Below are 27,232 nucleotides of genomic sequence, written 5' to 3'. Positions count from 1 at the left end.
CCTTGCCCGATTTCTATGTCTACATCGTCTTTCTCCATAGTGAACACAGATGCAAAAAATTCATTCAAAACCCCGCCTACATCATCTGGCTCTACACACAGATTGCCACTTTGGTCCCTAATGGGCCCTACCCTTTCCCTGGTTATCCTCTTGCCCTTAATATACTTACCAAAGAGGAATGAATAAGCAAGAGAAAGCGGAAGAACAGAAAAGCACAGAAATGGAGGAGAAAAGAAAAACAAGAAAAATAATGAATAAGAGCAAGACTAAGAGCTAAAGTGAGAGTGTGAGAAAGAGAGAAGTAAAAGTCTTGAGGGTGTTCGCCTCATCTCCTGCCATAACTTGGCGGAATCTCTGTTGAAACAGTATCAACAGTTTTAAGAGATTGAGTAGACTAGGCCTATATTCCCTAGAGTTTAGAAAAATGGGAGGTGATCTAATTGAAACATATAAAATTCTCAAGGTGTTTGACAGGGTTACTGCTGAGAAAATGTTTCCCCTGGCTGGGGAATCTAGAACACGGGGTCACAGTCTCAGAATAAGGGGTCGGCCATTTAGGACTGAGATGAGGAGAAACTTCTTCACTCAGAGAGTTGTGAATCTTTGGAATTATCTAACCCAGAGAGCTGTAGATGCTCAGTTGTTGAGTATATTCAAGACAGAGATCCATAAATTTTTGGGAACTAAGGACATTAAGGGATATAGGGATAGTGCGGGAAGGTAGAGTTGAGGTAGAAGATCAGCCACGATCTTGTTGAATGGTGGAGCAGGCTCGAAGGGCCAAATGGCCTACTCCAGCTCTTACTTCTTATGTTCTTACGTTATGTTCTTACGTTCTTATGTTCTTTTTCCAGTCATCATGCACACTATGGTAAACTGGCTCATACATATTGAAAGCACTTGCCTAGGGTACATATAAATCCACTTCCACTTTTCTTACAGGAGAAGCTAGTAAGCAACTGCAGAGCGAGAACCAGCACTGGAAGAGATTCCACTACATTGCAAACACTCAGTCCTATGGAAGAAGCCATCATCAACATTATTTGAAGGCTCAGTAGTCAGCATTGAAAATTACATGGCTGGAGACTGTGCACAGCAGGGTGTCTTGGGATGTTCCCTCTCTGCTTAACTCTTTCAGTGACACACTTACACAGTCACTGAGCATGAAAGCCACTGATCTGCTACTGCATACACTTACAATTACATCTTAACCCAAGTCCCTCATCCCTTTTCTAGGTCAATCAGACAAATTGGTCATTACTGATACAGACTTTTGAGCATAATCTTAATGACCATCACTCGCTCTTACTCTGCAAGCACCAGCACAGACAATTCCCATCCCACGTGACTTAGATGGTGAGTTTAAGGGGACTACACTGAGGATTCAATGGGCATACGTGAGCAGGTGCAGTTGAAAGTGGCAAGGAAACCCCAGGAAAGAGCTAACTGGAGGGCAACTGAAGGGAAAGGAAACCTCCTGCTGATTACCACCTACTGCCCTCCCTCAGCTGATGAATCAGTACTCATCTATGTTGAACACCACTTGGAAGAAGCACCGAAAGTAGTAAGGGCACAGAATGTACTCTGGGTGGGGGACTTCAATGTCCATCACCAAGAGTGGCTCGGTAGCACCACTACTGACCGAGCTGGCCGAGTCCTGAAGGACATAACTGCCAGTCTGGGCCTGCGACAAGTGGTGAGAGAACAAACACGAGGGAAAAACCTATTGACCTCGTCCTCTACCTGTCGCAGATGCATCTGTCCATGACAGTATTGGTAGCAGTGACCACCGCACAGTCATTGTGGAGACGAAGTCCCGTCTTGACACTGAGGACACCCTCCATTGTGTTGTGTGGCACTACCACCGTGCCAAATGGGATAAATTCAGAACAGATATAGCAGCTCAAAACTGGGCGTTCATGAGGCACTGTGGGCCATCAGCAGCAGCAGAATTGTATTCCACCACAATCGGTAACCTCATGGCCCGGCATATCCCTCACTCTACCATTACCATCAAGCCAGGGAACCAACCCTGGTTCAATAAGGAGTGTAGAAGAGCATGCCAGGAGCAGCACCAAGTGTACCTAAAAATGAGGTGCTAACCTGGGGAAGCTGCAACACAGGACTACATGCATGTTAAAAAGCAGAAGCAGCATGCTATAGACAGCTAAGCGATCCCACAATCAACGGATCAGATCAAAGCTCTGCAGTCCTGCCACATCCAGTCATGAATGGTGGTGGACCATTAAACAACTAACGGGAGGAGGAGACTCCATGAATATCCCCATCCTCAATGATGGTGGAGCTCAGCATGTGAGTGCAAAAGACAAGACTGAAGCGTTTGCAACCATCTTCAGCCAGAAATGCCGAGTGGATGATTCATATCGGCTTCCTCCCGCGGTCCCCACCATCACAGAAGCCAGTCTTCAGCCAATTCGATTCACTCCACGTGATATCAAGAAATGGCTGAGCACACTGGATACAGCAAAGGCTATGGGCTCTGACAACATTCCAGCTATGGTGCTGAAGACTTGTGCTCCAGAACTAGCCGTGCCTCTTGCCAAGCTGTTCCAGTACAGCTACAACACTGGCATCTTACCGACAATGTGGAAAACTGCCCGGGTATGTCCTGTCCACAAAAGGCAGGACAAATCCAACCTGGCCAATTACCGCCCCATCAGTCTACTCTCAATCATCAACAAAGTGATAGAAGGTGTCATCGACAGTACTATCAAGCGGCACTTACTCACCAATAACCTGCTCACTGATGCCCAGTTTGGGATCCGCCAAGACCACTTGGCCCCCGACCTCATTACAGCCTTGGTCCAAACATGGACAAAGGAGCTGAATTCCAGAGGTGAGGTGAGAGTGACTGCCCTTGACATCAAGGCAGCATTTGACCGAGTGTGGCATCAAGGAGCCCTAGTAAAACTGAAGTCAATGGGAATCAGGGGGAAAATGCTCCACTGGCTGGAATCAAACCTAGCACAAAGGAAGATGGTTGTGGTGGTTGAAGGTCAATCATCACAGCCCCAGGACATTGCTGCAGGAGTTCCTCGGGGGAGTATCCTAGGCCCAACTATCTTCAGCTGCTTCATCAATGACCTTCCCTCCAACATAATGTCAGAAATGGGGACGTTCGCTGATGACTGCACAGTGTTCAACACCATTCACAACTCCTCAGATAATGAAGCAGTCTATGCCCGCATGCAACAAGACTTGGACGACATTCAGGCTTGGGCTGATAAGTGACAGGTAAAATTTGTGCCACACAAGTGCCAGGCAATGACTATCTCCAACAAGCAAGAGTCTAACCACCTCCCCTTGACATTCAACGGTATTACCATCGCCGAATCCCCCACCATCAACATCCTGGGGGTCACCATTGACAAAAAATGTAACTGAACCAGCCACATAAATACTGTGACAACAAAAGCAGGTCAGATGCTAGGTATTCTGCAGCAAGTGTCTCACCTCTTGACTCCCCAAAGCCTTTCTACCATCTACAAGGCACAAGTAAGGAGTGCGATGGAATACTCTCCACTTGCCAGGGTGAGTGCAGCTCCAATAACACTCAAGAAGCTCGACACCATCCAGGACAAAGCAGCCTGCTTGATTGGCACCCCATCCACCACCTTAAACATTCACTCCCCCACCACCGGTGTACCGTGGCTGCAGTGTGTACCATCTACAAGATGCACTGCAGCAACTCACCAAGGCTTCTTCCGTAGCACCTCCCATACCCGCGACCTCTTCCACCTAGAAGGACAAGGGCAGCAGGCGCATGGGAACACCACCACCTCCAAGTTCCCCTCCAAGTCACATACCATCCTGACTTAGAAGTACATCGCCGATCCTTCATCGTCGCTGGGTCAAAATCCTGGAATTCCCTACCTAACAGCACTGTGGGGGTACCTTCACCACACAGGCTGCAGCAGTTCAATAAGGCAGCTCACCACCACCTTCTCAAGGGCAATTAGGGATGGGCAATAAATGCTGGCCTTGCCAGCGATGCCCACATCCCATAAACGAATAAAAAAAACTTACATCCTAGCTCTGCCAAAAAGGACAGATGCAGGCGTCAGGCACACAGCATTTAAAAGAAATCTAAGCCTAGAAATTTGATTCCACCATAAAGCAGATGCCTAAGGTCCCAATATGGCAGGCATCGTGCTCATTCCGCATTGGAAGTGCATCACCAGCCACATTGGATTGGGCTTCTCTAATGGCACCCTGGGCACACGTCTTAATCATTTAAAATTCTCATCATCTTATTTAAGTAAGGGTCCTGTGCTTGTTGTAAGACCCTTTTGTGAAATTCGTTTGCCCCAGCGCCTGATGTGCCAGCAACTTGTGGCGCTAACAGGCAACAAAGTCCTTGCAGCTTATCTATTTTAAGGGCTTATCTGCTCTATATAGGTTAGTTGCTGGTTTGTCCTTTTAGGATGCTGGTTAACATCTGGATGTTTTTTTCACTAGTAATTACACTATTATTGAATTAATAACTTGAAATCGCTTTCTGACTGACTCATGAATTAATGGAATGCAAAAACCATTTTTCCAAATGGGAAACATGAATTGGTCTATTGCAGTTGCTGCATTTTAATACAGCGCAAGAGCTGAAGGGTACCACATTGCACAGCAGCATCTGATATCGACGCATACCAGTTTCAGCTAGGTTTTTTCAGTGTAATTTGTCCAAATCGGCCAAACCAGTACAAAAGATTGAAGAATTTTAAGTGCAAATTATGTTAAGCACAAATCAAGTTTCTGTGACCTTTTGCGTTAGTTTAAAAAACTTCAAAAGGCATATGGGATCCTTCGCTTTATTAATAGAGGCATAGAGTACAAAAGCAATGAAGTTATGCTAAACATTTATATAGTAATCTGGGATGTTATGATTAAGGTTATCCACCAGGTGGTGCTGTAGCCAATGCTGCTGCTAAGGTCAGAGGTTTGCTTCCTGTCAAGGTCAAAGGTTTGCTTCCTGTCAAGGTCAGCAAAGGTGAAATGCCGAGATGCAGGCATGATGTTTGTTACTCTGTTAATAAAGTACTTGTGCTAATTCTACGATATCGCCTCTTCGAGTCCTTGTCTCACTACATGGATTTATCACATTTGGCGACGAGGTAACTAAAGGACCCTGAATAAAGAAGGAAAGTCTGCCAGGACGTTTAAACAACAAAATTACGAGCTAAGGTTAGCTACCAGCTGGAAGAGAGCATGGCTGCCACGGTAGAAACGGTTTCCGCTTTTGATAGTCAAGCACAAACCTGGGAGGAATACTGTGAAGTGTTGGGTTATTTTTTCGAAGCAAATGAAATAAATGATGCCGGAAAAAGGAAAGCCATTCTGCTTAGTTCAGTGGGAAGCCAAACCTACAGTTTGATGAAGAATCTGCTCAGTCCTGAAAAGCCTGGAGACAAATCATTTGTTGAATTAGTGGCTTTGCTAAAAGAACATTTCAACCCTAAGCCTAGTGAGATTGTACAGTGGTTCAAGTTTAATTCAAGGAACAGGAAAGAGGAAGAGAGCGTAATGGACAATGTAGCGGTGTTGCGTAAATTAGCACAAGATTGCAATTATGGGAACAACCTGAAGGAAATGCTGCGAGATAGGCTAGTTTGTGGAATTATGGATGACCGAATGCAGCGTAGATTATTATCTGAGACTGGGCTTACTTATGAAAAAGCATTGGAACTTGCTCAAGCCATAGAGACAGCGAACCGAGATGTAAAAGAAATACAGGGTTCAGACAGGGCTAATGCTACGCAAGTTGCAGGTCAGGTTGTTGTGCACAAGTTGAACATGTGTCAGAAACCACAACGTGAGCATGTGAAGGCATGTTATAGATGCAAGGGCGATCACCTGGCGAGTGAATGCCAGTTTCTGGAGGAAAAGTGCTATAAGTGTGGGAAACAAGGACACATAAAACGAGCTTGCAGGGCGAAATCACCGGTGGAGGAATCCAAACCAAAAGGGGGAGAACAGCAAAACCAAGGGAGAGAAGTGAAAAAGCATGGAGCACACCACATCAGCAGGGAAGCTGAGGAAGAAGAGGACATGTTCATAATGTATAGCATGTTAGAGAACATTCCAAAAGTGGCTCCTATCACATTGCAACTGACAGTAAATGACTCTAAGGTGAACTTTGAAGTGGACAGGGTGCGGCGTGACCAGAATGAACAAGGCAGAGTACACAAAATTGTGGAACCGTGCAAAAGTTCCAGAGTTAAAGCCTTGCTCCCTGCATCTTAAAACATATACAGATGAACGAGTAGCGATATAGGTACAGCTAATGTAACTGTGCAACACAGGGACACAGTGGAACAGCTACCTGTAGTTATAGTATCGGGTACCGGACCAAACCTGTTAGGTTGGGGCTGGATAAAAGAACTTAAATTAGACTGGGGAGCAGTACATCAAATAGATGCGGGCAAACAGTTGACTTTGCAAGAAGTGTTGAGTGAACATGAGAATGTGTTCAAGGAGGAACTTGGCACATTTAATGGCCCCCCAGCTAAGATTTATGTAGACAAGGAGGCACCGCCAAGGTTTTTTAAACAACGACCTGTGCCTTATGCCATGAAGCCAAAGGTAGAGGCTGAGCTTGACCGTCTATTGAGAAAGAACATACTGGAGCCAGTGAAATGTTCGGAATGGGCAGCTCCCATAGTACCTGTTTTAAAACCGGACAATTCGGTAAGACTCTGTGGAGACTATAAATTGACAGTCAATCGGGTGTCCAAACTAGAGCAGTATCCAATTCCCAAAACAGAGGATCTCTTTGCAAACCTGGCTGGAGGAAAGAAATTCACAAAGTTGGATATGAGTCATGCCTACTTGCAGATTACACTGGATGACGAATCAAAGAAGTATGTCACCATAAATACACACAAGGGCTTGTTTACATTTAACCGCTTACCGTTTGGTGTCTCATCTAGTCCAGCTATCTTCCAGAGGACAATCGAAGGTGTACTGCAAGGGATTCCAGATGTTTCCATCTATCTGGATGACATTCTGGTGATGGGAAGAACCGACCAGGAGCATCTGAGCACTCTGAGCGAGGTACTACAGAGATTGGAGAGGGCAGGGTTCCGGCTCAAGAGGAATTCCTGGGGAATGAGGCAGTGTTCCTGGGACACAGAGTGGATGCCACCAGGCTCCATCCACTCAAGGAGAAGGTACAAGCACTGCAGGACGCCCCTGCTCCTACAAATGTGGCTGAGTTAAAAGCTTACCTGGGACTGCTGAACTATTATAACAGGTTTTTACTAAACTTGTCAACTGTGTTAGCACCTTTTCACAAACTACTGCGCAAGGAGACACAGTAGCAGTGGGGAGAGGAGCAGGGGGTTTCATTTGAACAGTTCAAGAAACTGATGCTGTCGTCGGATGTGCTGGTTCACTACAATGCAGAGAAAGACATCATTCTCTCTTGTGATGCTTCACCTTACGGGGTGGGGGCAGTTCTTTCACACTGCATGGAAGATGGAACTGAAAGACCAATAGGGTTTATGTCGCGAACTCTAACACCAGCAGAAAAAAACTATTCCCAGTTAGACAAAGAGGGGTTAGCAGTAATGTTTGGGTTACAGAGAAATGGCAGCCCAATTAAATGCATATTTTGGTTCTGTCTTCACAAAGGAGGACACAAATAACCTCCCAGAGATGTTGGAGAGCATAGGGTCTGATGAGAGGGAGGAACTGAAAGAAATCAGTATTTGTAGGGAAATGGTGTTGGGGAAATTGATGGGATTGAAGGCCGATAAATCCCCAGGGCCTGATAATCTACATCCTAGGATACTTAAGGAAGTGGCCCGAGAAATAGTAGATGCATTGCTGGTCATCTTCCAACATTCGCTGGAATCTGGAACTGTACCCATGGATTGGAGGGTAGCTAATGTTACCCCACTATTCAAAAAGGGTGGTAGAGAGAAAGTGGGGAATTACAGACATCAGTAGTGGGAAAAATGCAATAAAGGATGTAATAGCTGAGCACTTGGAAAACAGGGACAGGATCGGACAAAGTCAACATGGATTTACAAAAGGTAAATCGTGCTTGACTAATCTACTGGAATTTTTTGAGGATGTAACTGGGAAAATAGATAAGGGAGAACCAGTAGATGTGGTGTATTTGGACTTTCAAAAGGCTTTCGATAAGGACCCGCATAAGAGATTAGCGTGTAAAGTTAAGGCACATGGGATTGGGGGCAAGGTATTGACTTGGATAGAGAACTGGTTGGCGGACAGAAAGCAGAGAGTAGGAATTAACGGGCCTTTTTCCGAGTGGCAGGCAGTGACTAGTGGGGTACCGCAGGGATCGGTCCTTGGACCCTAGCTATTCACAATATACATTAATGATCTAGCTAAGGGAACTAGATGTAATATCTTTAAGTTTGCAGACGACACAAAGCTGGGTGGGCGTGTGTGCTGCGAGGAGGATACCGAGAAACTCCAGTATGATTTGGACAGGTTGGGTGATTGGGCAGAAGCGTGGCAGATGCAATATAACGTGGATAAATGCGAGGTTATCCACTTTGGTGTCAAAAACAGAAAGGCAGACTATTATCTGAATGGCAATAGATTGGGAGAAGGGGAAGTGCAACGAGACCTGGGTGTCCTTGTGCACCAGTCGCTGAAGGTAAGCATGCAGGTGCAGCAGGCGGTGAAGAAGGCAAATGGTATGTTGGCCTTCATAGCAAAAGGGTTTGAGTACAGGAGCAAGGATGTCCTGCTGCAGTTGTACAGGGCTTTGGTGAGACCACACCTTGAGTACTGTGTGCAGTTTTGGTCACCTTATCTGAGGAAGGATGTTCTTGCCATGGAAGGAGTTCAGCGAAGATTCACAAGGCTGATCCCTGGGATGGCAGGAATGACGTATGAGGAGAGATTGGGTCAATTGGGCTTATACTCGCTGGAGTTTAGAAGAATGAGAGGGGATCTCATCGAAACTTATAAAATTCCGACAGGTCTGGACAAACTAGATGCAGGTAGAATGTTCCCGATGGTCGGAGTGTCCAGAACCAGGGGTCATAGTCTAAGGATAAGGGGTAAGCCACTTAGGACAGAGATGAGGAAGAATTTCTTCACCCAGAGAGTGGTGAACCTGTGGAATTCTCTACCACAGAAGGCAGTTGAGGCCAAGTCTTTAAATATATTCAAGAAGGAGTTAGATATATTTCTTAGAGCTAAAGGTATCAAGGGATATGGGGAGAAGGCAGGTACGGGGTACTGAGTTTGGATGATCAGCCATGATCTCGTCGAATGGCGGAGCAGGCTCGAAGGGCCGAATGGCCTACTCCTGCTCCTATCTTCTATGTTTCTATGTACAGAGGTTCCACAAGTACATATATGTCAGGAAGTTCACCATATGCACCGATCATAAACCTCTTCCCTCTCTTTTCAATGAAATGAAAGCAGTTCCACAGATGGTGTTACCCCAGATCCAGAGGTGGGCAGTGACGTTGAGGGCATATGAGTATGTCATCGTCTACAAGGCGGGCAAGTACCATGGGAACGCAGATGCCTTGAGCCGTCTTCCACTGCCAGGCACACCTATCCGTGCAGCTCCAGAGGACAGAGTTTTGATGTTGGAGGACACTGACATGGCACTTGTGACTGCAGAGCAAGTAAGAACATGGACAGGTAAAGATCCAATACTGTCTAGAGTTCGAGAATATGTGGTGAGGGGATGGCCACAGCATCCGGGAGGGGCTGACTTCACACCCTACAGTGTCAGGAAAACAGAGCTGAGTGTGCAGGATGGTTGCGTGTTGTGGGGAGCACGAGTGATTATTCCACAGCCAGCACGACAGTCTATCCTAGAGCAACTACATCAGTGTCATCCTGGGGTCTCGCGTATGAAAGCCTTGGCTAGGAGTTACTTGTGGTGGCCAAAGCTAGATGAGGAGATAGAAAATCTAGTCAAGACATGCAGCACTTGTCAGGAACACCGGAAGGCACCAGCAGCGGCTCCTCTCTACCCCTGGGAGTGGCCGGATAAACCATGGAGAAGATTGCACTTAGATTATGCGGGTCCATTCATGGGGAAGATGTTCCTCATAATCATTGATGCACATTCCAAATGGATGGATGTTTATCCTGTAAATTCTGCTTCCGCCACTACTACTATAGACTGCCTGCATCGGAGCTTCAGTAATCAAGGGCTACCGGAGATCGTGGTGAGTGACAATGCCACTTGTTTTGTGAGTACAGAGACAAAAGACTTCTTGGGAAAAAATGGCATAGTGCAGGTGACCTCGGCTCCATATCATCCGTCCTCAAATGGACTTGCGGAGAGAGCCGTACAAACATTTAAGGAGATGATGAAAAAAAGTGCAGAAGGGAGTTTAGCAGCCAAAGTGTCACGGGTTCTGTTCAGCTACAGAATAACACCTCAATCCACCACAGGGCTCTCTCCTGCTGAGATGTTATTAGGTCGTAGACTACGCTCCACTCTTGACCTTGTCCACCCAGACCTAAAAAGGAAAATGGAAAACAGACAAAACAAACAAAAAGAGAACCATGACAAAAGAACAAAGAGCCGAAGTTTTGGAGAAGGAGATGCGGTCCTTACCAGGAATTTCAGTTATGGGCCAAAGTGGATTCCTGGCTTCATAGACTCAATGGCAGGTCCAGTATCATACAAGGTCATGTTGGGAGATGGTAGGGTAGTACGCAGACATGTAGATCAGATACTTCCCAGGCAAGGGGAAATTGAAATGAAGGTTCCAGATGCAATGACTGAAGACAGGGTTGCCCCCAGTTATCCAAGTGCATCTGTGGTGCCACTACCAGGGACAGAGACAATTCCACAGGAACCTATTCGTCAAGAGGAAACCATCGTTGCAGAGTCAGATACTCTGAGCACTGCTCAGGAGCAGCTGGTGGCTTCACCACAACCAAGCAGGGACTTTACTGTTAGACGTTCACAAAGGACTCGCAAGCCACCAGAGAGATTGATACTGAACTGTTAGATTCGTCAAGTATGGAACATGATGAATGGAGTCTCCTTATGTGACCCTTAGGAATGGTCGTTTGTTAAGAAATTCATACTGAATTCTTAAGGGGGCAGGGATATAGTAATCTGCGATGTTATGATTAAGGTTATCCACCAGGTGGTGCTGTAGCCAATGCTGCTGCTAAGGTAAGAGGTTTGCTTCCTGTCAAGGCCAGCAAAGGTGAAATGCCGGGATGCAGGCATGATGTTTGTTACTCTGTTTGTTAATAAAGTACTCGTGCTAATTCTACGATATCGCCTCTTCGAGTCCTTGTCTCACTACATGGGTTTATCACAATTTATAAAGCACAGGTTAGGCCCCAGCTGGAGTGTTATGGGCAATGCTGGGCACCACACTTTAGGAACGATGTCAAGGCCTTAGAGAGGGTGCAGAGGAGATTTACTAGAATGGTACCAAAGATGAAAGACTTCAGTTACATGGAAAGACTATGGTTGTTCTCCATAGAGCAGAGAAGGTTAAAGGGAGATTTGATAGAGGTGTTCAAAATCATGAAAGGTTTTTATAGAGTAAATAAGGAGAAACTGTTTCCAGTGGCAGAAGGGTTGCTAACCAGAGGTCGCAGATTTAAGGTAATTGGCAAAAGAACCAGAGGCGACATGAGGAAAAAAGATGTCCGCAGCGACTGGTTATGATCTAGAATGCACTGCCTCAATGGATGGTGGAAGCATGATTCAATAATAACTTTCAAAAAGGAATTGGATAAATACTTGAAATGGAAATAATTGCAGAGCTATGGGGAAAAAGCAAGAGAGTGGGACTAATTGGCCTAGCTGTTTCAAAGGACCTGCACAGGTACAATGGGCCGAATGGCCTCCTTCTGTGCTGTATTATTCTATGATTGCAATAGAAGCCGGTCACACACAAACAACTGTCCATGCCTTCAGATCAAATTAATCACCTTTGCAAGTTTATTTTTATTCATTCCTGGGATGTGGGCATCGCTGGAAAGGCCAGCAATTATTGCCCATCCCTAATTGCCCTTGAGAAGGTGGTGGTGAGCCGCCTTCTTGAACCACTGCAGTTCGTGTGGTGAAGGCACTCCCATAGTGCTGTTAACATAAAAGGGAATTCAAAAGTCTTCTATAGGCATATAAATAGTAAACGCATAGTAAGAGGAGTGGGGCAGTTTTCCACATTGTCGGGTAGATGCCAGTGTTGTCACTGTACTGAAACAGCTTGGCTAGATACATGGTTAGTTCTGGAGCACAAGTCTTCAGAATGACAGCCAGGATGTTGTCGGGGCCCATAGTCTTTGCTGTATCCAGTGCGCTCAGCCATTCCTTGATATCACGTGGAGTGAATCGAATTGGCTGAAGAATGGCTTCTGTGATGGTGGGGACTTCTGGAGGAGGCTGATATGGATCATCCACTTGGCACTTCTGGCTGAAGATGGTTGCAAATGCTTCAGCCTTGTCTTTTGCACTTGTGTGCTGAGCTCATTGAGGATGGGCATATACATGAAGCCTTCTCTTCCCGTGGACACTAATAGCCATGTTTTAAAAGCTTTTAAACATATATATTTTTTTAAATAACAAAGAAATTGACTACTGTACACCAATGTAACTAGTAAATGGTTCTGTATAGTTTTTTAAAGTCATTTTCAATTATTTAAAATCGGGTTACTTACAGGTGGTGGACTAGATACTCTGGGGGAAGAATTGGGTATTGCCCATTTTGGGGCGCTAATATCAGCTGGGCACAAAGTTTAGCGCACGGTGCTAATTATTGCTGTCAACCGCAAAATTCGCTTCCATCACCCCTGGAGGTGATGTGGACGCTAAATCAAGCGCTACACACCTCTCTAAGGCGCTAACGTTGGGGAGCGAGCCATTACCTCAAAACGCTACCGAAGCTCAGGCGATGTCAATTACCATGAAACTCAGACAGACTGGCGCCGTCCAGTTCTTAAGGGGGAGGGGCCATCTTGCTGCCCAGCCACACCCTGCTCATTGCAGCATTGAATCTCGGCCTGCAAACACCTAAACCACCATTGTGCTTAAAGTAGTGATGGATAGGCTCAGGGAAAGAGCTTGGCGCTTTAGCGACCAGGCATTGGTGGCTCTGATTGGTGCTGTTGAACAGCGACGGGCAGTGTTCTTCCCAGAGAGTGGCAGGAGGCCATTGCCCCGGGAGTTTCTAAGAGTGTGGAGGGAGGTAGCCCAGCACGTGTCATCAAGGAGCCTGGTGCCAAGGGCACATACTCAGTGTCGGAAGAAGTTCAACAACCTCACTTGGGTGGTCAGGGTGAGTACCTGCTTTTCAATACATCTACATCCCACAATCTCAACTTCACCCTGCCCAGACGGTGTAAATAACCAAATGCTCAACACTCATCCAACAACTATAGCCATCTCATAAAACTCACATTCACATCCCACACCTTGCAGACATTAATGGCTATTCAACTATAGTCGGCACATCTGCCAAACACTTGGCCGCACACTCACTCACACGCTGTCCTTTTTCTTGCAGGTGAAAGGATTCGCAAATTTCATGTCTCCCCCGAAGATTTACTTTTGGTTTATTAAAGAAACCCTAGTTGGACTGAGTTTAAAATCCAGGGCACAACAAAATGGCTGCGGTCAGCCTCATGGCAAAAGCCTGTAAGTTTCAGTTTGGACTGACAGCTTGTATTCTGATGACTGTGAGAAGGAACTTTCCAGAACTCGAATGCAGACAGACCTTCTGCATTTATGCATTAGAAGCAAACCCAGTGGCATTCGGGCCTCTGATTAAAAGCCATCAAGGTTGTTTGCACAAACAATCAACAGCAGTCAGGACCTATTGAATATGTAGTGGGACAAGCTCAGCAGCATTCAGGCCTTCGTTTAGAGAACATCAACACTGTTTACAAACGATCAATGGGGCATTCAGACTGGAATGGCCCCATCACAAAACCAGTTGGACAAAGGGGAACACTGATGAGATCAGTAAAACTGATTACCGGCCATCCAGGTCGATGGGCCCAGATCAGTACTTTTTGTATAAGTTTCAATACGTCCAGATTAGACAAAAGAAATGAGCTGATCTGGCAGGAGATAAGGGCTACCGGGAAGGGTATAACTAGTCCCTCGGGAAGCCGTATCTCTCTCTCTCTCTCTCTCTTCTGCCTCGCCTCCGGTGCCCTGCCTTACCATCAACCCAGCAAAAAGGACCATCGACGAAGAGCCCGTCCAGGGAAGTAGAATACCTGCAGTTACATTTAAATTACTGGGGTATCTCTGCTTTGGGGCGGTGAAAACCTAAGACATCGGCAGGTAACAGGACACGGAGCAGATGTTTCAACATCCTAGACTGGTGAGCATCAATTTTCTGGCCCATCACAAGATAACCTAGATAGGTGTAAAGGGTGGGAGTTAAGGGGAATTGCTAAAGTGTCATTTTCCCTCGATGTGTCCGTTTCTCCTCCCCCCCGTTAAGTGTAATTGTGCTGCATCCATAGTGATTTTCTCTGTATAGTAATTGTTCTCTATTTTAATAAACATTGGTTTTCTTTGCACCGAACCACTGGTCTCATTTGTCTATATTGCTACTTGTAAATAAATCCGGTGCTCAGGACCAAAAAGGGGAAACGATTCGAACTGCACGGGGCTGGAGCAGCTCAGACACACGACTGACTGACCAGACACAAACCCCAAACCAAAAACCCACTACACAGGCCAAGCTTTCACATAAACGATGAGAGACCCAGTGGACAGGAGGAGGACAGGCGGACCTACACCTCCTCACTGAATTGGAGGACAGAGTCCACAGGCTGATTGTGAGTCAGGTCACAGATGCCGTGGCCAGTGCAGAGGTCAATGCCCTTGGGGACAGCAATGGTATGTTCATCAGCTTTCTCTCCTCTCTCATACCACTTCCCCCTCATAACACCAGCCTTTTACACTTTCAATCTAACTAACTGTCTCCAGTCCTTGCACCCTTCCTGCCCCCCTGCACTCACGCTAAAGCCACTCTTGTGCCTTCCTGCTTTCAGATAGTGAACCACCAGCTGACCAACCTGTACCTCAGCCTGCCAGTGGCAGCGACGCACCAGATGAGGAGGAAGAGGAAGCTGGAGCCTCACAGCCTGTGCCTCCCGAGGGTGACACTTCTGACACTAGGGCCACGTGTTCCCTGAAGGGGAGCAGGGGGTTAGGATCTGATGTGGGTGAAGCTCCTGGACCCAGCGGGCTGCAGCAATGCCATGGGGGAAGGGAAGCTTGGGGGCCATTTCCCCAGAGGGTGAGTAGGCACATGAGTTCTGCTGCACATGAGGACAAGGACCTCAACATCGCGGCCATGAATACGCAGACCTTGAGCATGCACACTGAGATCATGGGTGCAATGGCAAGGATGCCTGACAGCATGGAAGTACTTGCTAGGAGAGTGGAGGAGTCCGCTACTAGCACAGCTGTCATCTGTGCGCAAACCCTTGAACTCATCCTTGCCTCATTGCAGAGGATGGTTGAATTGCAGGGAGACCGTGGGGAACCAGAGCCCATGCCGTGTGTAATGGGTGAGGTGGCAGGATCTATTGCAGCACAGGCCGACGCAACGCAACGGCTTAGTGCTGCAATCAAGTCATTGGTTGGTGCCATCCAGTCTCAGACTGCTCTCATGCAGTCTCAGATTGATGTCACGCAAGCGCTGAAGCTGTCATCCTCGCTGGGTTGCTCACAGTCCACCGGGGATCTTACGGTACCGCAGCAGACCAGCAATCTGTGCTTGAGCAGATTGCTCCGGATGCTGAGGTACTGCCCCGTGGAAGTGGCAGTGTGTCGGTCAGTCAGGAAGGTGCCATCCTCTCTCAGGATGACAGCATTCCTGCTCCCACCACTGCCACTTCGCCATTGCACTTGCCACGGGCTGCAACACAGCCAGCCCAGACTGCTGCCGCCCATGCAGAGTTGGTGCAGTCTGCAGCCGGGCCCTCCAGGCCCAGAGCTGGTCGAGGGCGTCCTTCAAGGCTATCTCCAGTGTCTGGATCCAACATTCAGCAGCCTTCCGCCAGCCTTGCTGCAGTCACTGGGCCACATTACAGAGGAGCAGTAGGGTGGGAAGGGGGGAAGTGCGCAGAGGATGGAGGTCTCCCTTGAAGGCCGAAAAGTAGAAATTATTAATAAATGGGGGGAATGTTTGTGGGAAAGTTTAATGTTCATCTTAATATATTTGTTTACTGTTTTAACGCTTATCTCGATGTTGCGAAAATGAGTTTTGTTCGTTTATGAATTGTTGGGTTTGTTTCTAATTGTTTGTCCTGAATAAATAAGACAGAGTTTGTAATATAAATAAAAAACGTTATTGTTACTTTACACCTTTGCTGATTTGAGTCATTGGAGCTTTGCCTGTCAATAGGGGCTGCGGGATGCTTGTGATGATGTGCTTCTAAATTCCAGAAGCCATCTTCTCTGTAATTCGTTAGAAGCGGTGTCTTATCAGGCGTTCACGGACAGCCCTTGCAGTGGCAACATTGTGCACCTCCCTCCCACGTTAGTGCTGCTGATCCTCCTCTTCATCCTCCACCTCCACCTCCTCCTCCTCCTCCTCCTCTCCCTCTTCCTCCCCCTGAGGCGGTGCACCAATCCCTGGTGGCGCTATGGCTATCATTGTATTGCAGCTCAGCAGGAGTGTTGGGGTTACGGAGCGGTGTCAACAGCCAGGTGCAGAGTGGATAACCCTTGTCCACGAGGAGCCATCCACTAGGTTGACGCGGTGGTTGGAAGAAGTCTGGGACACCAGTCTGCCGCAGGATAAAAGCATCGTGGCTGCTGCCAGGATAGTGGGCATTGACGGCAAGGATGCGCTGTCTAAGGTCACACACCAACTGGCCCTTGTTATTTTGGAACACCTCTGCATTCTCATGAGGTGCCAGCAATGCCACATGCGTGCAGTCAATGGCGCCCTTAACCATGGGGAAGCCCACAATCCTAGCAAAGCCACATGCGCTTTCGCGCTGTTTGTCCCGGGTCATGGGGACAGAGATGTACTGCCTTTTCCTTTTGTACAGAGCATTTATCACCTCCCGGATGCAACAATGGATAGTGAACTGGGAGATATTCGCTATGTCCCCAGTTGAAGCCTGGAAGGAGCCGCTGGTGTAGAGATTCAGAGTCACCGTCACCTTCACTGCCACTGACAGAGACGCCCTGGTCCTGAGCTGAGGCTGTAAATCTGGTTGCAGGAGGTAGCAGAGCTCAGTGACCACTTGCTCAGCCTTCTGAAACACTGCTCCTCAGACAAATTAATCTAAGAGAATTGCCCTGGAATACCCTGGGAGGATAAGGTCTTCTGTGCAGAGGCCTGTTGGCCCTCCTCCCTCTGGCCACGTGTGCCACTCTCTCTCTGCTGCCTCCGAAGGTGAAGCTGGAGGATGACGCCCCGAGTTAGTACAGCTCCCATAAAATCTTCTAAATGTGCTAAATATGAAGGTCAGGTAAATAGGAACCTCAAAAGTGGTGCTGAGGACCAAAACTCCTTAGGAAAGCGTTAAATCTCTCCAGACGTCCCTCTCCCTCTCAACATGCGTATGCCAAAAATTTTGCCGACAAGAAAAAGCAGGAAGCGCACGCCTTCAAATAGCACTCCCTCAGCCCCTTCCCGACTTGAAAACGTTCCCTTCTACCTTTTGTTCCTAGCGGCAGGCACTAAAGCAGGGGGCGCAAATCAAATTCCGGTCCGGGGCACTACCGGGGCATTGCACATTTGCGTAACTTCACAATCTGCGGGCGCAGGAGATCGTAGTGGTAGTGCTTAGTGCCACCGCAAAACGACAGGTCAATTTTGCGATCGGCGCTAAAACCCTCCTCTGAATAAAATTGTTTTTTTTTGTGATAAACCCATTTTCAGCTGTACTAATAAAGCTCCACCAGGTTACATCGCAAGATAGAAACATAGAAGATAGGAGCAGGAGTAAGCCATTCAGCCCCTCGAGCCTGCTCCGCCATTCAATGAGATCATGGCTGATCATTCAAACTCAGTACCCTGCTCCTGCCTTCTCTCCATATCCCTTGATCCCTTTAGCCTTAAGAAATATATCCAACTCCTTCTTGAATATATTTAATGAATTGGCCTCTACTGCCTTCTGTGGTAGAGAATTCCACAGGTTCACCACTCTCTGGGTGAAGAAATTCCTCATCATCTCTGTCCTAAATGGCTTACCCCTTATCCTTAGACTGTGACCCCTGGTTCTGGACTCCCCGACCATCGGGAACATCCTTCCAGCATCTAGTCTGTCTAGTCCTGTTTGAAAGTTTCGATGAGATCCCCTCTCATTCTTCTAAACTCCAGCGAGTACAAGCCCAATCGACCCAATCTCTCCTCATACGTCACTCCTGCCATCCCAGGTATCAGCCTGGTGAATCTTCGCTGCACTCCTTCCATGGCAAGAACATCCTTCCTCAGATAAGGCGACCAAAACTGCACACAACACTCAAGATGTGGTCTCACCAAGGCCCTGTACAACTGCAGCAAGATATCCTTGTTCCTGTACTCAAACCCTCTCACTACGAAGGCCAACATACCATTTGCCTTCTTAACCGCCTGCTGCACCTGCATGCTTACTTTCAGCGACTGGTGCACAAGGACGCCCAGGTCTCGTTGCACTTCCCCTTCTCCCAATCTATTGCCATTCAGATAATAATCTGCCTTGCTGTTTTTGACACCAAAGTGGATAACCTCGCATTTATCCACATTATATTGCATCTGCCATGCTTCTGCCCAATGACCCAACCTGTCCAAATCATACTGGAGTTTCTCGGCATCCTCCTCACAGCACACACGCCCACCCAGCTTTGTGTCGTCTGCAAACTTGGAGATATTACATCTAGTTCCCTCGTCCAGATCATTAATATATATTGTGAATAGCTGGGGTCCAAGGACAGATCCCTGCGGTACCCCACTAGTCACTGCCTGCCACTCGGAAAAAGAGCAGTTTATTCCAACTCTTTGCTTTCTGTCTGCCAACCAGTTCTCTATCCAAGTCAATACCTTGCCCCCAATCCCATGTGCCTTAATTTTACACGCTAATCTCTTATGCGGGACCTTATCAAAAGCCTTTTCAAAATCCAAATACACCACATCTACTGGTTCTCCCTTATCTATTTTACCAGTTACATCCTCAAAAAAATTCCAGTGGATTAGTCAAGCACGATTTACCTTTTGTAAAGCCATGTTAACTTTGTCCGATCCGGTCACTTTTTTCTAAGTGCTCTGCTATTACATCCTTTATAATGGACTCTAGCATTTTCCCCACTACCGATGTCAGGCTTACCGGTCTGTAATTCCCCGTTTTCTCTCTACCACCCTTTTTGAACAGTGGGGTAACATTAGCTACCCGCCAATCCATGGGTACTGTTCCAGAGTCTATCGAATTTTGGAAGATGACCAGCAATGCATCTACTATTTCTAGAGCCACTTCCTTAAATACCCTAGGATGTAGATTATCAGGCCCTGGGGATTTATCGGCCCTCAATCCCATCAATTTCCCTAACACCATTTCCCTACAAATACTGATTTCTATCAGTTCCTCCCTTTCATTAGACCCTATGTTCCCCGACATCTTTGGGAGGTTATTTGTGTCCTCCTTTGTGAAGACGGAACCAAAGTATATATTTAATTGGTCAGCCATTTCTTTGTTCCCCATTATAAATTCCCCTGATTTTGACTGCAAGGGACCTACGTTTGACTTCACCAATCTTTCTCTCTTCACATATCTATAAAAGCTTTTACAGTCAATTTTTATGCTCACTGCAAGCTTACTCTCATACTCTATTTTCCCCCTCTTAATTAATCCCTTTGTCCTCCTTTGTTGGGTCCTAAACTGCTCCCAATCCTCAGGTTTACTGCTTTTTCTGGCCAATTTATATGTCCTCTCCTTGGATCATATACTATCCCTAATTTCCCTTGTTAGCCACGGTTGAGTCACCTTTTTTGTTTTATTTTTATGCCAAACTGGGATGAACAAATTCTGTAGTTCATCCATGCGATCTTTGAATGCTTGCCATTGCCCATTCACCGTCAACCCTTTGAGTGACATTCCCCAATCAATCCTACCCAACTCGCGCCTCAAATTCAGGACCCTAGTCTCTGAGTCAACTATTTCACTCTCCATCTTAATGAAGAATTCTATCATATTATGATCGCTCCGACCCAAGGGGCTTCGCACAAGATTGCTAATTAATCCTTTCTCTTTACATAATACCCAGTCTAAGATGGCCTGATCTCTAGTTGGTTCCTCGACACATTGGTCCAGGAAACCATCCCGTATACACTCCAGGAATTCCTCCTCCACAGAATTGTTACTAATTTGGTTAGCCCAATCTATATGTAGATTAAAGTCACCCATGATAACTGCAGTGTCCTTATTGCACGCTACTCTAATTTCCCGTTTAATGCCATCCCCGACCTCCGCATTACTGTTTGGAGGTCTATATACCACTACCAATAACATTTTCTGCCCCTTGGTATTTCTCAGTTCGACCCATAGAGATTTCACATCATCAGAGCTAATATCCTTCTTTTCAATTATGTTAATTCCCTCTTTAACCTGCAATGCTACCCCACCTCCTTTTCCTTTCTGCCTATCTTTCCTGAATATTGAATACCCCTGGATGTTGAGTTCCCAGCCTTGGCCACCCTGGAACCATGTTTCCGTAATCCCAATCATATCATATCTGTTTACATCTATTTGCGCAGCTAATTCATCCACCTTATTACAAATGCTCCTCGCATTAAGACACAAAGCCTTCAGGCTTGTTTTTTTAACGCTCTTAGATCTTTTAGAATTATTATTTACTGTGGCCATGTTTGATTTAAACCCTTGATTTCTCTGCCTGTCACTTTTGTTTTTCTCCTTCCTGTCTTTTGCTTTTATCCTCGTTTCCCTTTCCGCTGTTTCCCCGCTCAGGTTCCCAACCCCCTGCCATTTTAGTTTAAACCCTCCCCCAGAGCATTAGCAAACACTCCCCCTAGGACATCGGTTCTGGCCCTGCCCAGGTGCAAATCGTTCATTTTGTACTGGTCCCACCTCCCCTAGAACCGGTTCCAATGTCCCAGGAATTTGAATCCCTCCCCCTTGCACCATTCCTCTAGCCACGTATTCATCTGAAATATCCTTCTATTTCTACTCTGACTAGCACGTGGCACTGGTAGCAATCCTGAGATTACTACCTTTGAGGTCCTATTTTTTAATTTACCTCCTAACTCCCTATATTCAGCTTTTAGGACCTCATCCCGGTTTTTACCTATATCGTTGGTACCTATATGCATCACGACAACTGGCTGTTCACCCTCCCCCTCCAGAATGCCCTGCAGCCGCTCCAAGACATCCTTGACCCTTGCACCAGGGAGGCAACACACCATCCTGGAGTCTCATTTGCGGCCGCAGAAACGCCTATCTATTCCCCTTACAATAGAATCCCCTATTACTATGGCTCTCCCCCTCTTTTTCCTCCCGTCCTGTGCAGCAGAGCCACCCCTGGTGCCAGGAAGTTGGCTGCTGCTGCCTTCCCCTGGTAAGCTATCCCCCCCATCAGTATCCAAAGCGGTATATCTGTTTGAGAGGGGGATGGCCACAGGGGACCCCTGCACTACCTGCCTGCGCATACCACTCTGCCTGTTGGTCACCCGTTCCCTTTCTCCCTGTACCACCTTTATCTGTGGTGTGACCAACTGATTAAACGTGCTATTCACGACGTCCTCAGCATCGTGAATGGTCCAGTATGTATCCAATTGCTGCTCCAGCGCCACAATGCGGTCTGCCAGTAGCTGCAGCTGGACACACTTCCTGCACACATGGTTGTCAGGGACAGAGGAAGTGTCCCTGAGTTCCCACATAGCGCAGGAGGAGCATACAGGAGCATACCATTTTTAAATGTACCACATAATTTTTTCTAATGGAAACATTTATTTAGAATTACGTTCAAAACACTGCCCAATTGCGCTGGTTCATGGGAGATTTTATGTTCGGTGATATGCAGAAACTTGAGGGGAAAAAAACACTTCTCAAAACTAGCGCAATGTTAAGTGCAATTTGTACCCAGATCGCCGAATGCACCCAAAGCGGAAACTCTTGGCCCTATTGCTCAAGTATTGTGGTCACAGTTCATTTGGAAGTCACTGTATAGATGTTCATATTGCATATAATTACAAACTCAACATAAATGTACATGAACAAAAAATAATGATCTAATAAATTAGAAAAAAAATTACAAATAGCTACGGCTGGTAAATGCATACATTCATAAGGTTACAAGTGAAATACTGTACCTGGAATATGTTAGAAAGGTCTCTCAAGTTGAATATGTAATGAAATTTTATGGCAGTTGGTAGGTAAAATGCTGTAATTTTCTGGTGCAATGCTGCCGATAAAAAAAAAATTATTAAAAAGGAACTGTAGCCTTAAAATATCTTAATGTTGCTCTTTAAACATTTAAATGAATATTTCTAATTGACTGGAGAATCATGTTTACCTCAACGTAAGCTTGCTAGTTCCATGGGTGGGAATGGGATCAAGGTTTCAATCCAAAATTATGGCAGGCAGCAGCAGAGGACTGAAAAATCCAGGTCTTAGAGAAGAATAGTCAGGAAGGAGGAAAGTTATGTCAGAAAGAAATAGAAGTGGGCTGTGTACTGATAAAAACAGTGCGGGGCGGCAGGGTGGGGTGGGGGGTGGTGGAGACTGGGTGTGGGGAAGTTAGCCTTTATTTAACTCTTGCTAGCTTCTTATCCTTATAAAAATTAAATTATGAGGGCCATGCAGATTACGGCTGGGATTTTCTGCCCTCTGCAGAATTTTTTGTGTGAGAGAGTTGGTGGGGGGGGGGCGGGGGGAGGGACGTGGGTGGGGGGGGGGATGTTGCAGGGGGTAGGAAATGGATCAGTGACCTGCTCCACCAGGTCCCCAAATATTTTTATGGCCTCTACATTTCCTGCAGTTCAATACATTGGCAACATGGGTGCCAAGGATGCCTATTCAACCCCTGCTAACCAGTGTCGATATGGGATTTTTAAACCTTAAAGCCTGTAAAGCTTCTGTACTCGATTGTGGATTTAAAATCCATTATCTATCAGAAGCCAGTAGCCACACTATGCTGTGGCAAGCCTCCAATCCCTGTGATGGCCAATCTGCATTCTCCTCCAAGTAGACATCATGGCAGAGGCTAAGGAGCCCACCAAAATTATTTAAATGATCCCTAGTCTGGAAAATCAGCCAGAGTCAGGGTACATTTTTCATTGGGGTTAAATGTTAAGGATATCTCCTCGTGGCTGGAGAAGAATTTGGAGTGGGAGGGGGAGGATCCAGTTGTCGTGGTCCACTTAGGAACCAACAATATAGGTAGAGCTAGGAATGAGGTTCTGCTGAGAGTTTTTGAGGAGCTAGGGTCCAAATTAAAACACAGGGCCTCAAAGGTAGTGATTTCTGGATTGTTACCAGAGCCACGCACAAATTGGCATAGAGACAAGCAGATCAGAGGGGGCGATTTTGCCAATGGGGGCGCATTGGAGGCGGGATTGCTGCTTGTCGGGTTTTAGTCCTGCCTCCATCGATTTGTGGCCAACCCACGCTATTTTCCCTTGATTGACCTTGTTAAGCCTGCCCAGCGGGTTTAACAGGCCAGTTAAGGGAAAGCCGGTGACAGAGAACGTCAGCCTTTGATGTTTCATCTGTCAAACATTTTTGGCAGATGAATTGTCATCATTTGACAGCCCTGTGAAGCTGTCAAACACAACATTCTCTGTAGTTTGATGAGTTCTTGTATTCAAGACTCATCAAACCTTTTTTGTGAGCAGAAATTAGATGATTGTTGCATTGGAGAATGCAGCAGCCATCTGTCATCTCTGCCGGTCAGATGCGAGACTCTCTGCATTCCCAACGGTTGAAGCCTGCAGGAAGAAACAAAGTTAAGTAAACATTTTCGATCACGTTACACTCACCTCACATACTCACCTCTCCACACTTGCACCCATCACTTACCTTCACAGTGCACCTTTCAGCCCGCCCGAAGACCCACTGCTCGCCTCGGTGACCCTGGTGGGGTTTCCCTACGCGCGTGGGTCGGCTACCCACCTCCCGGGAAGATGGCACGGATACGGGTTGGGGATGGGATGGGTACCCGCCCCCAGATTCTGCCATTTTCCCAGCAGTCCCACCTCCAAACCCACCTCCCCAGGACTGGCAAGATCGCGCCCAGAGAGTTAAATGCATGGCTCAAAGAGTAATGTGGGATGAAGGGGTTTTGATTGACAGGGCACTGGCACCAGTACTGGGGAAAGAGGGAGCTGTTCCATTTCGACAGGCTCCGCTTAAACTGGGCTGGGACCAGTGTCCTGACAAATTGAACAACTGGGGCTGTAGTTAGGGCTTTAAATTAAAAGGTTGGGGGGAGGGGTCAGGTTAGGGGAAATTTTGAAATCTAAAGAGAAAAGTCAAGGCAATGAAGCAGTGTAGCGATTTGGGTAAAGATAAGCAGAGTGTGACAGGAAGGGACAGAGGGGGAAAAATTGGGTACCTTAGCGCCTCCTGTTAGTGCCATCAGATGGCGGTAACGGGCGATGATGCAGTAGTGCCGGAGCGAAGCAAAGCCAGCGACGTACGGCAAACCTGGCCCCCCACCCCCGTTGCACCGCCAATATGAAGTACTACCGGGGATTTCCACGCCAGGCAGATCGTGACCGTCAGTGAACTTGCAACGCTCACTGGCCGCCCGATCTGGAAATGTTATTGTCGACACTTACCTTAGAGCCTCGACCAGACAGCGACAGAGAAAGCTGTCATGCAGCTCCAGGAAGCCTCCAGGAAGGAGGGACATCAGGGCTCACACCAGGAGGCCTTACCCTCTGAGGGTATTCCGATTGCACTTCTCCTACCTTCAATTAAGCGACGAACAGTGTATTAGACGGCTCCGCATCACCAAGGTGATGGTCACAGAACTCTGCCACCTCCTCCAAACAGACCTCCAGCCTCACACCAGGATGACTTAAACCCCAGATCCTTTTTGCTCACCACATCCCCATCATACCATCACTGTGTCATGCCATATCACTGCATCCTCATGGGTGCAAAGGTGAAATGAGAGAGACCACAAAATATTGCAAACTCCATCAATAAATTTATGCATAAACATATCACATTCATTCTAATAACTAATGACCCTTGTGCCTCCCATGGTTGAATAGCTGTCATTGTGTGCAAGGTGTGAGATGTGGGTGTGAGTGTTGGCAGGTAAAGATTGTTGGTGGGTGAGTGCTGGGGTTCTGGTTCTTTGGGCAGTGTGTGAAGCTTGTGGCACAGATGGTGGTATGTAGCATTTGTTGAAGCATTCAATCACCCTGACCACCTGACTGAGGTGGATCTGCCATGAGCACACCTGCTTCAGTCCTCTGGCTCCTTCTCCTTGTTGTGCTTCTCCTTGCTGAGGCAGCTGCACAGCCAACAATGCTGAGAATGAGGTGCTGCAGTATCAATGAACCTCCCCTTTAAGTACTGGGAAAAGCCTGTGGCAATGATGACTTGCGATTAGATTGCACCCGATATTGGTCCTCCATTTAAGTGTAATGCCAATGAGCTAGGCCTTTAAGGCTTGAATTAGCACTCCAATCATTTCTTTGAGCAGTGAGAATGAATTTTGTGTGCGGTCTAAAGCCTTAGCACCTGCCACTAATTCTCAAACTTTCTAATGATACCGCCCATTCCTGGGCTATAATGAATTTCTAGCCCAGAGAGTTTAACAGTAATAGTGCATCAGCGAATAAGGTGAAAACAGGGAATAATGGTAAAAAGTTAAAATTAAAGGCCAAGAAATTGGATATATCCATGAAACGGGCAGTGTTAAGGCCAAACGATGTTAAGTTGTGCCAACTCAAAATGGTCCAGGCAGGATGCAAAATTCATGTTCACTCCTCATTAACATGATTATAGTCATGAATTCATAGAAACATAGAAACATAGACATAGAAACATAGAAGATAGGAGCAGGAGTAAGCCATTCGGCCCTTCGAGCCTGCTCCGCCATTCAACGAGATCATGGCTGATCATCCAAACCCTAGCACCCGGTCCCTACACCGACAGCCATCCCACCCAAGCCCTATCCCCGTAACCCCACGTATTTAATCCCCCCTAACACTAAGGGTCAATTTTTATCATGGCCAATCAACCTAACCCGCATCTTTGGACTGTGGGAGGAAACCAGAGCACCCGGAGAAAACCCACGCAAACACGGGGAGAATGTGCAAACTCCACACAGGCAGTCACCCGAGGCCGGATTTGAACCCGGGTCCCTGGCGCTGTGAACTGCTGCTCACTGGCTTATCGCTCAACAGGTGGACCAATAGTCTAATTCCCAGTCATGTGTGCCACAGGCTTTTTCCACCATTTAAAAGGGAGGTGCATTGATGCTGCAGCACCTCATTGTCAAGGCAGTTCCAACTGCAGGAAGAAGTAGTAATAGAAGGAAATTTTCAGACGTAGCTCTGGAGGCACTGGTTGTGGCCGTGGAGAGGAAGTGGGCTGTCCTCTTCCCCCAGACTGACAGGAAGCCCTTGCTATACATCTCCTGAATGATGTGCCAGGAGATAGCCGCACATGTGACGGGCAGCACTGTAGTGCCAAGGTTGGCCATTCAGTGCCGAAAGAAGTTTAATGACCTCACACGGGTGGTCAAGGTGAGTGAAGGTGTCAGCAAATTGCAAATCCCACCATCTACACCACAAGCCTCACGCACTGCTCAATGCACCATACCCCCAGCACTCACCTACCAACAATCTCTACCTAGCACTACTCACAACTCACAATCAGAGCTTCACTTCACCCTCACAACCTTACCACTGCTGCAACACTCACACTCACACCCACATATCACTGGCAGCTATTCAACTATGGCAGGCACACCACCCAAACACATTGCTCCACACTCACTGACACACTTCCCTTTCTCTTGCAGGCCAAGGTGGCTCACAACCGAAGGGAGCAACAGGGGGCAGGCTGACATGCAGGACCTTAGCCAACTGGAGGAGAGAGTTCTGCAGATCACTGGGCGGCAGATCATACAGGCTGTGGCAACCGGCGAAGTTGAACCCCTTGGGGACAACAACAGTATGGTCATTCCTAAACCTTCTCACATCGCACTTCGCCCTCATTCCACAATCTCTTCTCACTTTCAAGCTACTGATGCTGTAGGCATGCATATCTGGCTTCCCCCCTCACCATAACTCGACTGTTGTGCCTTTCT

General features: G+C 47.0%; 1 protein-coding gene across 1 annotated transcript in view; it reads right to left on the bottom strand.

The window, feature by feature from the left end:
- Positions 1–27,232, bottom strand: part of LOC147102876 (dynein axonemal heavy chain 17-like) — a 908,504-nt gene that overhangs the window by 200,156 nt on the left and 681,116 nt on the right. The window contains exon 54 of the mRNA XM_085963770.1: positions 22,272–22,363. Within this exon, the coding sequence (XP_085819896.1) occupies positions 22,272–22,363 (92 nt within the window). The remainder of the gene's footprint in view (positions 1–22,271; positions 22,364–27,232) is intronic.

Source organism: Somniosus microcephalus, chromosome 21, assembly GCF_052327205.1.
Source record: "Somniosus microcephalus isolate GS21.2 chromosome 21, FLI_Smic_1.0, whole genome shotgun sequence".
NCBI lineage: Eukaryota > Metazoa > Chordata > Chondrichthyes > Squaliformes > Somniosidae > Somniosus > Somniosus microcephalus.
This window is presented reverse-complemented; position numbering and strand designations above follow the sequence as displayed.